Source organism: Bos grunniens, chromosome 9 (genome assembly GCF_055505025.1).
Source record: "Bos grunniens cultivar Pamir isolate PY7600 chromosome 9, Bosgru_T2T1.0, whole genome shotgun sequence".
NCBI lineage: Eukaryota > Metazoa > Chordata > Mammalia > Artiodactyla > Bovidae > Bos > Bos grunniens.
In genome coordinates, this window is record NC_141173.1 from 61,309,923 (window position 1) to 61,325,811 (window position 15,889).

A 15,889-nucleotide genomic window follows, 5' to 3' on the forward strand; every position below is an offset into this window, starting at 1 on the left:
GAGATCACCATGGTCCAAACATCTCAGGTGTCAGTTCAGTTCAGCCGCTCAGTCGTGTCCAACTCTGTGATCCCATGGACTGCAGCACGACAGGCCTCCCTGTCCATCACCAACTCCTGGAGTTTACTCAAACTCATGTCCATTGAGTCGGTGCTGCCATCCAACCATGTCATCCTCTGTTGTCCCCTTCTCTTCCTGCCTTCAATCTTTTCCAGCATCAGGGTCTTTTCAATTGAGTCTGTTCTTTGCATCAGGTGTTAGAGGTTAAGAAGAGAGTCCTTTGCCTGAAGGCATGAAGTTATTCAGTCCATTCTGGGGAAAGGGTGGGTCATGCTTCCAAAATTCTCTGTAGGAAAACCTGTTCGTTTAGAACCAACGGTTATTTGCACTTTCCACCTGACTTTAGTGCTTGTGGCAGGGAATGACCACTGAGGCTCTTACATCCTGCAGAAGGGAAGCATTCAAACACCACCCAGCCCCAGATGGGCAGCAGTCATTCTCTTTCCTACTTTATTTTTTTTTAATTAATTAATCTGGCTGCATCTGTTCTTGTGGCAAGAAGGACCCTTCTAGTTGTGACATACAGGGTCATTTTTTTTAATTGTGATATGTGGGATCTACTTTTCTGACCAGGGGTCGAACTCCAGCCTCCTGCATTGGGAACATGGAGTCCTAGCCACTAGACCACCAGGGAAGTCCCTCTCTCCCCTACTTTGAATGTGCACCTTAGGTGTGAATAGAATCTACTTCTAGAGCACAATGAGGAGTCTCAGTCTGCCTTCTCCCTGTCAGCAGGTCTAGTGCATGTTGTTTGGAAAAAACTGAGCTGTTCTTGGAAATAGTTCTAGAACTTTTCACTCTTCTGCAGCTCATCACCCCAGCCCCTCAGTTAGGATGCATTACCATGACCGTACTCCATGTCTCCCATAAGCTTGTGATGGTGTCCAGAGTGGAATGGGCTTCCAATTCTCTGCACTGAGCACCTCTGTTTTCCTGGCATAAATAAATATCATACTTCCTGGTATCAGGGAATCAAGGTCCAGAGAGATGGAGAAAGCTGCACTTCCCACATCCCACTATGAAAGTGTCTTTCCTTTCATTTGAATCAAGAGCATCATCCCTTCTGTCCCCTTCCCCACCCCTGCTCCTACATATCTGGACATCCACTTGCTGCTGAAGGTCTGCTCAACCAGAAAGAGGCAGGACTGTTTCTTCGTGGCTAGTTTTCACTCTCTCCCCTTGAAGATAAGTGTACCCCTGAGGCACTGACTTTCATCCTAAAGCAATGGCTGGAAACCGTCAGAGATACAGCAGCATTTACTGGAAGCATTACATTTACGCTGTGTCGTTTTATTTTTTTTTTAATCTCTATTTGTGTAGTACAGTTCATGACCCTATAAAGGCTTTGGAGAGTGAAGAAAATTTAAATTACAAAAAAGGGGGGGCGGTGCAGGAGAGGTGGAGAACAGTGCCATGTAGGCTTCTGAGTCTCTCATAATTAATGTGTTGACAAGAAAGGACAGGACACCAGGGAATAAGGAACAGACTGGGGAGTTGGAAGCGATGGGTAGTGTCTGGTCTTTGGCATCTATACATAAACATACGTTCGCTCAACCACCACTGGGCTACATACTGGCCATCCAAAATTTAAAATGCACAGCCTTACACTTAAAAGTCCTCACAGGCTCGTCGAGGAAACAGATGTGTCAATAAAGCATTGTGCAGGGGCTGCTGATGGTTATGGGCAAGAGAGAGAGTGCGGGGAGTATGGGCCTTAGAGCAACAAGATCTGGGTTTGAATTCCAGCTGTAAAGCAGGGACTTCAGCCAGAATTTAGCTATGGGGCAAGTTACTTGATCTCTCTGAGCTTTCTCTGATCTATAAAATGGGGACAAACAACAACTTTACACCGCTGTTGTATAGGTTTGGAGAAGGAAGTGGCAACCCACTCCAGTATTCTTGCCTGGAAAATCCCATGGACGGAGGAGCCTAGTAGGCTAGGGTCCATGGGGTTGCAAAGAGTCTGACACGACTGAGCGACTTCACTTTCATAGGTTATAGATAATGTGACTTAGGCACCTGGAATATGGAATGCCCCTGAAAATGGTACCTAACTGGGCTTGGCCCTGGCATCATTTTCATCCTCCTGGTTTTCACACGCTCTTTTACCAACTCCCTGCAGAAAAGACCGAACACTGACTCACATTTCCACACCTCATTTCCTCCTCTGCCAACTCAGAACACAGAAGACTCAGGAGCCATTTGGGCTAAAAGCATAGACCAGCCCCTACCAGTGCTGAGCTCCCTTCTGCAACACCCCAGGCAGTTATCCAGGATAGTGTTCTCCAGAGAGACAGAACCAATAGGAGATTTTATTAGAGAGACAGATACAGGTTGATTGATTGATCGACTGGATGATTTGTTGGTATTGATGCATACAATTATGGAGGCTAAGAAATTTCACAATCTACATCTTTTGTTAGCTGGAGGCCCAGGGAAGTTGGTGGTATAGTTTTGAGAACTGCAGAGTCAATGATGTAAGTCCCAGTCCAAGGGAGAAGACTGACATTCCAGCTCAAGTAGAGAAAGCAAATTTATCCTTCCTCAACCTTTCTATTCTGTGCAGGCTCTCAACAGATTGGGGGCTGGTCTGTCACACTGGGAGGGCAATCTGCTTTACTCAGAGAGTACAGGAGATACCAGGAGGGAGGGAATGAACGTGAGGCAGGAGCCAGCCCATGAAGGCTCCATGTGCAGGCTAAGGAGTGCGGATTTTGTGCCTTTGGAACGAATTGATTCTCCTGATAACCTGAAACCTTTGTTAGAAGGTGTGTGGCCAGAGATAGGAGAGTCTGGCCATGAGACGGAGGATGGAGGAGCTAAGTGTCTCCTGCCTTGGGAATTCACCCCACCTTTATGATTCTCAGAACTCAACCAACCAGCCTCACAGATTGGAGAGTTAGTGGAATCACAGCATGCTCTATAAGAAGTGTTCAGTGCTTTCTGCTGGATGGCTCGGGGCCCCTGGGAGGGTGGGGTGCAGGAGGAAGTGGTGCCAACTCCAGTCTCTCCTCTGGAGGTCAGTAATGAGATCCCACCAGCACCTGTTGGCCCACAGTCATGGCATCACCACTGATGATGTATGAGTCCAACAGAACGATAAAGTCATGCAATGCCAGTGTTCACCAGCGTTGTCATCCATATTTTATGTCATAGCATGTAGGTATGAAGATGCAGCTGCTTCATCCCCAAGAAATGCCAAGGTGATGAGAGGAAGAAAACAAGAATCTCCCCTCCCACCTCCTGTGTACAGACAGGAAGTATGCTGAGCCCAGGCTGCGGGCAGAGCTCCCAGGCTGCTCTGGACCCATGTTCAAGGGTCCAAACTGCTGCTGCTGCGGAGTCGGCTGCTGGCCGGGAGGGTAGTACATCCCACTTCTCCTCCCTTCAGGTGGCAGCTCTGGCCCCTAGATTTTCTCTGATGGAATAGAGTGCCTCCCTGGTGTACGTAGAGCATCAGATCAGCTTCAGGAAGTGTGGCCAAGTAGGGCAGCGAGAGGCTGACCCCAGAGGTCAGGGGGCCCAGCTGGGAGCTTCTGATGCACAGCCACTGCCTGACCAGGGGTTCCGGAGGGGATGGTTCTGAGTTTCTCCTGCAGTTTGGGCTCACAGACATACAACTTTTATTTCGCAGATGCCAGCTCTCTCCTGGGTTCATTTTTTCTGATCCCAGGCATGGATTATTTTTTCATAATAGATGAAAGTTCTAGAAGCATGTTCTGAAACAAAACGAACAAAACAGACTCAGAAGGGCTAGTAAAAACTAGTTCTGCCCACCCACCCAAGACTCTGTGTGTGTCACAAATATCCTAAATCCAAACAAAACCCTCTACAGAAGATAGTCCCCTCCCCACATCACCCAGAGAAGAATGTCCAGGTAAGAGGTTCTGTTCCCAGACAGCGCCGCAGCGTAAGATCTGAATCCCACCTGCCATCTCCTCCTCTTCTTCCAGTTGTGCTTGTTGTGTCCAAAATCCAGGTCTAAAACTAAAAGGCCAACCTTTTCCTAATCTCCATCTTTGTCCCCTCCACAACTAGCCAGAGTTCCTGACTTTGCAATAATGTGGAATGGGAACATGGATCCAAATGTAGATGATTCATTTTGTAATAATCGATCCTAAAAATACACTACACTTAGGCTGACTGTAATGCAGGAGACCTGGGTTTGATCCCTGGGTCGGGAAGATCCCCTGGAGAAGGGAATGGCTACCCACTCCAGTATTCTTGCCTGGAGAATTCCATGGACAGAGGAGCCTGGAGGGCTACAGTCCATGGCTCACAAAGAGTTGGATATAACTGAATGACTATCACTTTCACAGGGAGAGCAAGAAGCAGCAATGGGAAAAGGAACTTGGGTTGGGTCAGACAAGTTTAGAGTAAAATTTCAGCTCATTCACTCATTCAATAAATATTCATTTATGTTCCTGCTGTGTCCCAAAGACTGTGGTTTACCACATCCTAATTGTATGACTTGGACAAGTCATCTACTTCCTTATTCTTAAATGGAAATAATCACAGGGTCACAATGAGGAAACCCATGTCAGTGTCTAGACCAGAATCAGGGACTCCATAAAATGGGAGACTTGCTCCCTCTTCTTTAGATTCTTTGGCAACTGATATATTATAGAAAACTTCTCTAGTAAAAAGTTCAATAAATTATAACAATCAGCCCTCCAAACATCCATCTAATTACCCGTGTTGATAATGCTGTGTCAAAAAAAGACCTTCTCAAATGAGGCAAAGAACCTAGAAGTCACAGAGATTTTAGATTTAGTACAATATTAAAAGTTTAAAGACACCATACACAATGATAAGAAATAAGCAGACTGGGAGAAAATCTTACAATGTGTATATTGACAAGGCATTAATATAATACCATAAAAGAGCTCCTAGAAACCACAGGAAAAACAAATATCTCAACAGAAAAATAGACAAGGATAATTCATGATAGAAATACAGATGGCTAATAAACATAGGAACAACTTTACTAGTGATCATGGAAATTTAAAGTAAAACAAAGGGAAACATTTCTAGTTTATCAGACTGAGGGTGGGGATAGATAATGACTGAGTGTGGAGATAGATAATGTCTGAGTGTGGATAAAAAGTGCTAATGTGCTGGAAAGAGGATAAATTGGCATAGTCCTTCCTGAGCAAAAATTGGCAGCATCTATCAAAATGTAAAATATGCATGCCTGTTAAAACCAATAATTCCACTTCTAGGTACCTATCACAGAGAAGGCGATGGCACCCCACTCCAGTACTCTTGCCTGGCAAATCCCATAGGCCGAGGAGCCTGGTTAGGCTGCAGCCCATGGGGTCGAGAAGAGTCTGACACAACTGAGTGACTTCACTTTCACTTTTCACTTTCATGGATTGGAGAAGGAAATGGCAACCCACTCCAGGGTTCTTGCCTGGAGAGTCCCAGTGACAGCAGAGCCTGGTGGGCTGCCATCTATGGGGTTGCACAGAGTCGGACACGACTGAAGTGACTTAGCAGCAGCAGGTACCTATCAAAGTATGTATGAAACATTCATTGCAACATTGTTTGCAGTAGAAAAAAGTTAGAATGGCTAAGTCGTCATTAAGTATCTTATGGTTCACCTATCTCATGGAAAAGCATGAAGCATATCCAACTGAGGCATCTCCATGGGTACTGAAATGAAGAGTTCCCAAGACATCTCATTAATTAATCAAAAGCAAATGGCAGAGACATCTCTACAGCAGGATCACATTTATATTTTTGAAAACATATAACAAATATATGTGGACATATATTTGTACTCTAAGACAGATTATGAATGCAGTGAGGGAGGTAGGGGAACACAGCCTGTGCTGTTCACAGAGATGGCCTTTGGTGGAGGGAAATGGGAATTGAGTCCAGGTGAGAGTGAGAGATGAACCCTCATATAGTCAGATTCACATTTTACTCGGTGTCCTTTTATACTGATTGAATGTTTTTCTTTTTTTTTTTTTTCTAATTTTATTTTATTTTTAAACTTTACATAATTGTATTAGTTTTGCCAAATTGATTGAATGTTTTTCAATGAACATGTATAACTTTAATTTGAAAACTAAGAAAAAAGACTCTTCTTTCAAACCAATAATAGTAGTACCCCTGGAGTGAGTCACACTCCCCTCTTACCTGAGCACTATACAAGCCTCCGAGCTGGTCTCTTGACTGCACTCTTATCCCCTGTCTTGGGCCATTTGGGCTGCTATTAAAAAAAATACCCTAAACTGGGGAGAAATGTAGGGACTTCTCTGGCAGTCCAGTGATTAATAATCCACCTTCCAGTGCAGGGAACATTAATTTGATCTCTGGTTGGGCAACTAAGATCCCACCTTCCTCGGGGCAACAAAGCTCACACGCAGCAACTACGGAGCCTGCAGGCCACAACTGGAATGCCCAAGTGCACAATGGAAGATCCTGAGTGCCTAATGCAGCCAAAAATAGATAAATATTTAAAAACAAAAGAAGAATAGAAATGTATTGCTCATATTTCTGGAGACTCAGGATTCTAAGACGAAGGCACTGGCAGATTCAGCGTCTGGTGTGAGCCTTCTTCCTGGCTCATAGATGGTCATCTTTTCATTGTACCCTCACATGGTGGGTGGGCTAGGGAACTAACTGATGCCCTCTTTAAAAGGGCTCTAATCCCATTCGAAAGGGTTCCATCCTTATGACCTAATCACCTCCCAAATGTCCCACTTTCAAACACCATTGCACTGGGGGATAAGGTTTCAACATATGAATCTGGGGGAGACAAACATTCAGACTACAGCATCTCTACAATAGGCTCATCAGAAACAGTGATTTTAAAAATATATGTATCATGGGCTTCCACGGTAGTCCAGTGGTTAAGAATTCACCTGCCAATGCAGGGGACATGAGTTCAGTCCCTGGTGTGAGAACTAAGATCCCATAAGCCCTGCAGCAACAAAGGCCACGTGCTACAACTACTGAAGCCCACGTACCCAAGAGCCCATGCTCTGCAACAAGAGAAACCACTGCAACGAGAAGCCTGCACACCACAACTTGAGAGCAGCCCCCACTCTCTACAACTAGAGAGAGCCCACACACAGCAACAAAGACCTAGTGCAGCCAAAAATAAGTAAATTAATTAAATATATATATGTATCAGACCACCACCATTCCTGTGCCATCCAGCTCGAATTCCTTTCCATGGCCTATAAAGCCTGACATATCAGCTCTTGCCCATTTCAACCTCATCATCTCTAATTCTCCCCTCCATGATCACGCCCCAAGAGTGCTCCCTGGGACCTTAGCACACAGCTCACACCATCAGTCACACTGAGGTCCTTGGGTAGGTGGGGCAACACAGGCAGAGGGATTAGGAAGTACAAAGGTCCTCAGCACTGTGGAGCTACAGGAGAGTGCTCTTTATCGTCACTTTAACATCACAAAAGATCAGAGGTGTTCACAGGGCAATCTTCTTCCTAATGCCAAAATCTTCCTACTCTACAGTGGTAGTTCATATTGGAATCACTGGTGAAGGTGAAGGTGAAGTCGCTCAGTTGTGTCCGACTCTTTGCAACCCCATGGACTGTAGCCTACAAGGCTTTTCCATCCATGGGATTCTCCAGGCAAGAATACTGGAGTGGGTTACCATTTCCTTCTCCAGGGGATCTTCCTGACTCAGGGACTCCCGCATAGGAGGCAGACGCTTTAACCTCTGAGCCACCAGGGAAGGCAGAGCTTTAAAAATACTGGTACTCAGGCTCTTTCTGCAGAGGTTCTTATTACACCATTTTTCAAAGCTTCCCTGCAGATTTAAAGTAGAATTGGGCATGAGAATGACTACTTTACAGCACCTCTGACAAGTGAAGGCATTCATTGATGAATGCCATTCCATACCCTCTCCATTACAGAGGGGAGCATGGGTTCCTAAAACTCAACCAGCCTTCCTCCCCATGCTCACTGGGCCAGGCTAAAAGGACTAAAAGTCTGCTCTCCATGCCTAATGAATTCCATCCTTAAAGAATCAAACTTGATAGAAACTTAATCAATAACTAACAGGCTTAGACTTGAAGAAACTGCGAGATTTCAGTGGTGATGTCAAGGAAAATGTCTTGGAGTATAAATCATGGCTCTTGCAGGTGGTTTTCCTGACCTTTTAAAATAGAGTAGATTTCTTTTGCAGGACAGTTCTCTGCAAGGGGAATGTGTGGCAAAGAAACTGGGGTCTCTACTTGAACTCATTTTATTCTGAAACACCAACTGCTACAATCAGAATGCATCTGACTGACCCTGAAAAATTCAGTTCTCTGGGACCTAATACAGTGTAAAAAACTGTTTATAGTCCATATATTGAAAGTGGATGCCAACAATCCTTTGCTTGATGCACTAATGTCTTTCCTTTTTTTGGCCGCACCATGAGGCATGTGGGACCGAATTTTCACCCCACAGAGATCGAACCCCTGCCCTGCACTGGAAGGTGGAGTCTTAACCACTGGCCACTGGGTAAGTCCCAACTGCTCTAATTTCTCATGCAAGCTCCCTCTGTTTGCAGTAAGTATGATGTGTCAGCCACAGTGCTCTGGAGTTGACAGCTGTGACCTCAATCTCCAAGTCTCCCTAACCATCTGGGGAGTGCAGTGGCCTGTCAACTCTGAAAGAGGCTTGGGGGAAAGTGACCATTAGTAGGAAAGCTCTGTGACCGAAGGCATTATTTATAATTCCTAGAAACATAACAAAGAAGAAAGGGGAAGATGAAAATAGAAAGAGGGCCTGTCACCCTCATCGTCTTTTCTCCAAGTTCTGCAGCATGGCCTGTCTCTCCCAAAATATAATCTGAGATGAAGAAATCTGCCTCAACTAAACACTGCCGTTCTTCCCTCAGTTCTCTGCCAATACAAAGGCTTCTCTCACATGGAAGGAGGTACAAGAGACAGAAAATGATGAAAATTGTCATACTGACTTCACAAATGCAGATAAGAAGCAGGGGTCACTGGCAAGATTACTCTAAGATGGTGAATCTCAACCCTGGTGGCATATTGCAATCACCAAGGGAGTTTTAAAAACACTGATCCTGCATCCCATCTCCAGAGCTTCTGGTTTAATTGGAATTGGATGGGTCCTGGGCTGGAGATTTTTTTTAAGCTTCAGATGACTAACTCAAGCCAGAGTGGAAAACCCTCCCATAGTTTGGCATAGGGTTCCAAGCACCCGTACAATGATCCTAAATATAATCAACCTCCAGAAAAGAGTATAAATTTGAAAAGAAAAAGCATTTTGGGAGAAAGTCTAGGTAGGATGATTCCTTCTCAAGGTATGGCATTAGTGCAGTAAGAAAATATCTCTAAATTCATAGAAGATATGAAACTGGGGTAGAGGGATTCAATTATTATTAACACAAAGAATGAAACAAAGGAAAAAGCAAGTGTGTGGGCTCAACAAAGCAAATCAGCTGAGAAATTCCCCTATTAACATGGGGGATTTTTCTTTTTAATGGGAAAAATAAAGTTCTTAGAAGCAAGCAGTGGGTAAAACATGAGTCACTCTTTTTTCAGAATCAAGAAGAATCCACAGTAAATATCCATTGTGCCCTATGATAGCCAGGGAATGTTTATTCCATTGTGGCTTTTCAGAGAACAGAATTAAAATCAATACAATATTGATTTTAGTCTTTGTGGAATATGTCACAAATGTTTGTATATGACTTTTAAATGCCAGAATTATTAAAACAGTGGAGTACACCCTCCTTCCTTAGTGAGACAAGGGCAACTCAAGGTTACAAATGATCCCTCCTCTGATTTATATTTTCCATATTATGTTATAAAGTGCAACTCCATTCCAAGCACTCCTCTGTTACACATTATCTAGCACTATGGGTTCTCCATTGCCTCCCTGCAAAGCTTCCATGCCCCCTTCTCCAGTCTTCTTTATCTCTGAAGTTTTCCTTACTACCCTGTGCTCCAGACACACATGGCCCCCAGACAGCTCTGCTTTATCACACCTCTCAGCTTTTGTCCATGTTCTCCTTGTACTGAGATAGCCTTCTTCCATGTACCCCAGTCCTCCCAGGTCTAGAGAAACTCATATCTCTCAAGACTCATTTCAAAAGTAATTTCACTATAAAGCTTTTCCTGACCTGTCTGTAAAGAACTGACCTCTCCCCCTTTTGCCCACTATACCCTCTAACATGCACACTTACACTTGACCATTTATATGTTTACCTAATTTCCCATCCAGGCTCAGAGAGCTCTGGTGGCAGAGATGGTGATTCATTTATATACCAGCACTTATAAGACTAATTGATAGAAAGTTTTCAATAAGCTTATTTTATGAATTGAGCTTAACTGAATGTACTGAATGAATTTAACACTCCATAAATTAACCTCGCTCTCTCTCTCAACACACACATATACACACAAAGAAGGAGGGAAGAGAAGGCTAAGAAGGGATAAGAAGGCTAAGAAAGGAAGAGAAGGCTAAGAAGAGTCCAGAGGGGGGACACCTCTTATGAAATTTCCATGATCAGTCAGATTGTCTGACCTTACTTACCATGGATGTTCTTCGCCCAGGGGCTGCAGGCAGAAGTGAGGGGCTGTTTTCCCGGTGTGGAAAGCCCTGGCAAGAGCTATTTCGAGAAGTGGAGCTTCCTGAGTCACTGTACAGCTGTCCCTTTTCAGAAAACAGTCTGGACAGGAAACTGGCCTTGCGACTGCCAGGGTAAGATCTGTCTCTTGCCTCTTGGACCCTGCTGTCTGTCATGCTGCCATCGCTGTGTCTGCAGTGACTGTGCAAGTCTGCAAGAGGTTCCCCTGAGGGTTGTAGGTCCTGGGACTGCTCCCAGGGTCCTGTTGTATGTGATGGACAATGCCTAGGAGCCATCTTTGTACCTAGCCAGGAGTGAGGTCTTATATTCTGCAAGCCAAATAAAGAATGGTCTGGCTGCTGTCCTGGGTGCTGAATTCTAGCACTGTCGTCCCAGGGACATGGGCTGTGGACATGGAGCTGTCCGTTGTGCTGATTCTTCTCAGCCCAGTCTTTTTTACTATAGCAAGGGTCTACATCAAGTTGCCTGGCCTGTGGGATATGCCATGTGGTTTTAGAATTCGGCACATTGACTCGGATTACTTGCTGTTGATTGTTGGCTTGAAGTAGGGAGATTTTTTCAGGGAAGGGAGAGCAAGTCATACACTCCTGGGTCACCGAATATTTTTTCAAATGGAACGGAAGTCTCCTTTCATCCTCAATGCCCTCACTGCTTGATTTGTCATAAAGTGCCCTCATGATTTTCTTGATGCCCAGATGAAATATTTCCAGTATGTTGAGAAACAAAGAGATGGCTGCAATGCTATGCATAAAGAGCATGAAAATGGTCTTCTCTGTGGGCCTGGACACAAAGCAATCCACTGCATTGGGGCAAGGAGGTTGAGTACATTTGTAAAGAGGGTGCATTTGAAACCCATAGAGAATATATTGGCCTACCATGAACCCTACTTCCAGCACAGATCTGGTCAAGACATGTAAGACGTAAGTACGCAGCAGACATCCTTTCAATGGGACTTTTTGGATCCTCTTCTGCTCCTCTAATTTCCTCAGTTCTCTATCCATCCTTTGCTGATCCTCCAGTTCAAGCTCTGGATTCTCCATCTGGGCTCTAAGCTGTGACTTCTTCCTCTGCCTTTCCTTTTCAAAGGCCCTGAGTCTATACAGTGCATGGCCCATATATACTAGAGAGGGAGAAGACACAAAAATGATCTGTAAAACCCAGAACCTGATCAAGGAGATAGGGAAAGCAGTATCATAACACACAGTGTTGCAACCTGGCTGCTGGGTGTTGCAGGCAAATGCTGACTGTTCATCATCCCAGACATCTTCAGCAGCCACACCAAGTATCAGCATTCGGAAAATGAAGAGGATGGTCAGCCAGATTTTCCCCACCATGGTTGAGTGGGAGTGAACGTCCTCTAAGATGCCACCCAATAAATTCCAATCCCCCATGGTAAGAGACTAATGTCTGAAACATACAGAAAACACTAAGATTAATAGAATCCAGGTATAATATATAAAAACACGATCAATACAGCAGGTCCTCTCTTCATGTCAATAAAACTATGAAGGATTTTCCAGCCCTAATACTTATGGTTCATGCTTGCTGAAATATTTCTAAGGAATAGGTTTTGGAAAAAATACTAAAGACCCTCCCCAGTCCAACCCAATTCCTTCCTATCCTCTTCTCTCCTACACAAAGTTGACTGTCATTCTAGTATACTCATTGGCCATCATATTTGTACAGTACATTCTATTCCATAATTTTGCTTATTTTTCTAACATATGAGATGCCATATTTACCATACATCCTACAGGGTCTTAAAGAAGTCTCAACTTCTTTAGGAAGTCTTCCCCAGCCATCTCAAGTCAGAGGGATTTTCCCATGTCTGAATTCATACAACACTAGTGCTTGTATTACTCACTTGGTACCGTGCCTAAAATGAGCTTTGTGATAGTTGTCCTATGTTCTCGTTTCTGAAAAGCTACTCTTTTTACAGGCAGAGATGCTATTTCATTTTGATCTTGACATATGAAGGCATCAATAAATAAGAGTGAACTGAATTGTCTTTTCTTTTTAAAAACTCAGCTCCTTGACTCTATCACTGGAAAAATCATCAACATTAAAACCAAGTAATCCACATTATATATTATCGATGGCTCCTACTGCAAGACTGAAAATACAAGTAGAGAGAATAGAACTCAGCCAAATAAACCCTCAGGAACTGGCACAGGGTAGCAGTAAAGATTAAGCAGGCTCAGAAGCAGTACCAGCAATGACATATGATTAGATCTACAAAGCCATATCTGAACAGAAGATTTTCATGGAAGCTCTGCTTACTTAGAAGAAAAGTGAATATAACTGCTATGCTAGCAAGCTTGGGAGCTGTGAAAGAATCAAAGCATAGCTGACATGAATGGGTCATTGGGTTCACCTTGAAAAAAACAAGACATCTTTCAAGGTTCAATGAGGTTAAAATACTTGAGGGTTTACAGGCTTCTAATGTGGATGACTTCCAGATATGAAAGAAACAGAGGAAAAACAGGTAAGTGTTAAGTTAAACTAATAATGAAACAATCCTCTCCTTCCACAATTCATTTATTCAATAATGTGTACTATAATTTATCATATAGGCATTGTGCTAGATAGCAAGGAATTCAACAATGAACAATAAATACATACTTCATTCAGGCTTCACAGTACTTAGTCACCAGGAATTCCCAGTAACATATAAAATGGACAGTGAAAAAGTTATGAATATCAAATAAAAAATATAAGAGGAAAAAAACCCACAGAATTGTTATATTTCCCCTACTTATCTCCAAACACAAAAGTAAATTCCAGATGGAATAAAGTATTAAATGTAAAACAATTAAACCATAGAAGTATTGAAGTAAAATTAAAGAGAATGTCCTATAATGTTGAAATAGAAGGAGGCTTTTTAAGTACATCAATACCAGAAATTATAACTAGGGAAAAAATTAGATTTTACCCAACAAAACTGAATAGCAAAAGTGGAGATGTCCAGAAGGTATTTGGGTCTAGAGAATAACAACAAAAGATGCAAACCACAGATAAATAAGCATTTGTAAATAATTATTGAATAGGTTGAGATCACCTAGGGACAAAAAGGAAAAATAAGCCAATGGCAGAACCCTGAGAAACAGCATGGTAAAAAAAGTCTACAAATGAAAATGAGAAATGGCCAATGAGAAAGAGGGGGAAAACTATAAGGGTGAAGTCACTGAAACCAAAGCAGGACAGAGTTTCAAGGAAAGAACAGTTGACAATATCAAATACCACTATTTAAATCAATTTAATGGGGGGCTAGATCATGCTCAGGGATTAGAAAACTAAACATTTATAAAGATGTCAATTCTTTCCAAATTCACTCATCTGTAGCTCACTGAATAAAGTCCTATAAACATATATATGTACATATATGTATATGAGATGTATATATATGTGACTAAGTGTGGAGAGAAGACCCAGAAGGCACACATGAGGAAGTTCATATAGGTTACTGGAGGTCTGTAGGAGAACATGAGGGTGGAAGGAAGAGCGTGAAGGCAGAGGCAAAAAGATAAAGGACACACTTCTAAGGAAGCACGACTGATTCTCCACTAGTACACACATTTATATAAATGCATACCTGTATGTACATACATATGCATAAACACCTTTTAAAATAAAATTTAAAAGCAGTAGGTACCTGTCAGAATCTAGCAGAGGTATTGAGTCTTTTCTATTTTACTCCACGCTGCCGCTGTTAAGCTGCTTCAGTCGTGTCCGACTCTGTGTAACCCCATAGACGGCAGCCCACTAGGCTCCCCCATCCCTGGGATTCTCCAGGCAAGAACCCTGGAGTGGGTTGCCACTTCCTTCTCCAGTATTTTACTTCATCACTTGTTCAAAATTCAAAAATTCAAAATGTAGTCATATCTACCACTTGCAAATAAAAGTTAGATTATAAAATTTTGTACTATTGCCTCACTAACTGAAACAATAATTTACTAAGTTCTATCCTCTCATAAAGAGTTTCAGTCCTTTCCCATAATTATTCCTTTAATAATATCTGGCCATTATTCTTTATTAAAAACTAACTCCTTTAGCACTTAAAAAAAAATCTAGAGCTTCTATTTTATATAAAAACCTGAAAGTGAAAAAGCTAACTCATTTTATTAACTTATTCTCGATTTAGAAATCCTAAACTATTTAATGTTCTTCTTGCCACTATCTCTTTAAAATTTAGAAATTATAATTTTTAAATAGCAAGAAAACTGGAAATAGGAAATACATGAAACATAAAAGCAATCATGCATATTAGCATGCAAGAGTGAGATCCTTTAGACAAATATTTGTTTCCTCAGGTCCAAGTAATAATCTTGAATTTTCTTTCATTATCAAATAAAATATAAAGAAGCTGGTGCTCCTTTTCTGAGTTTTACTTCAAATATTACCTTTGTATCCCCACAGGAATTTCCTGTATTTCTCACAAACAAAAGAGATACTATATATTTACCACTTACCTTAGGAGTAGATAAAAAAATGACTGGGCTACAAGAACCTTCAAGTTGGACCATGTGTGGCTAATTAGTGGAACTGCTGCTGGTTGCAGATATAAAGGCTCTGACCTGCTGGCTGTGGGGACCAGTTCAGAATAAGCTCAGTAATTTTGATCAATGGAGTCTAACCTAGTCCTCCCCTGAGGTCAAGATGTCCTTTGGTGCTTTCAAATTTTCTTGTTTTTTCCTAATTGGCATGAGGCTGGAGCCCCTCCTAGTGTACCATATTTGGAAATGAAAAGTGAAACAAATGAGAATTTTCCTTTTTCATTTGTGGGTGATTACAGTGATTTGAATTTCAGTGCATTTCTTTCAGTCAATTGATTGCTCTGTGAATCGATGTCACAGATCAATGGGTCATGTCCAATTTCATCAAGAGCTGCCTGGGGCAAGTCTGGCCTCACCAAATGGGAACAAGTAATAATAGAGTGACAATCAAACCCCAAGTGTTCTTGCAAATCATGTCAGGCTGAAAGGAGAAAGAGCTCAAAAGGAAATTAAACATTTTCAGACCACCAAGAGGGGGCTGTGCCTGTCTGTAGATTATGTGTTCTAGCAATATTCTATTAGGCTGAAACAGGCAGCTCAGGAAAAAATTTATTTTTTCCAGTAGAGAATCTGAAAACCTTAGAAACCCATCTCAAAGTTTTATAAAGTGTTTGAATTCAGCGAGGTCAAATGATTTGCCCAAGGCAAACAGAGACCAGATCTTCTAACTCCCAGCCCTGCAGAATCTTCCGTT

General features: G+C 42.5%; 1 protein-coding gene across 2 annotated transcripts; it reads right to left on the reverse strand.

Moving 5' to 3' along the window:
- Positions 1-2,352: 2,352 nt before the first annotated feature.
- GJA10 (gap junction protein alpha 10) lies at positions 2,353-15,358 on the reverse strand. Of its 2 annotated transcripts, XM_086317722.1 has the most exons (3): positions 11,856-15,358; positions 10,588-11,762; positions 2,353-3,779 (listed from the first exon to the last, which is right to left on the reverse strand). In XM_086317722.1, the coding sequence occupies exons 1-3, from the start codon at positions 12,031-12,033 to the stop codon at positions 3,741-3,743; spliced, it is 1,392 nt and encodes a 463-aa protein (XP_086173848.1). In that variant the 5' UTR covers positions 12,034-15,358; the 3' UTR covers positions 2,353-3,740. The 2 variants fall into 2 exon arrangements, with proteins under 2 accessions (XP_086173848.1, XP_086173847.1); XM_086317721.1 differs by having other exon boundaries at positions 10,588-13,393.
- Between the last annotated feature and the right edge of the window lie 531 nt (positions 15,359-15,889).

What these genes read in the sequence shown, in the direction of transcription:
- GJA10 (XM_086317721.1), bottom strand. Translation starts at nt 12,033, where the DNA reads ATGGGGGATTGGAATTTATTGGGTGGCATCTTAGAGGACGTTCACTCC. An exon ending in CTGGGCGAAGAACATCCATG is followed by an intron (nt 3,780 to 10,587) that starts GTAAGTAAGGTC and finishes GTTTTGTTTCAG; the next exon opens with AACATGCTTCTAGAACTTTC.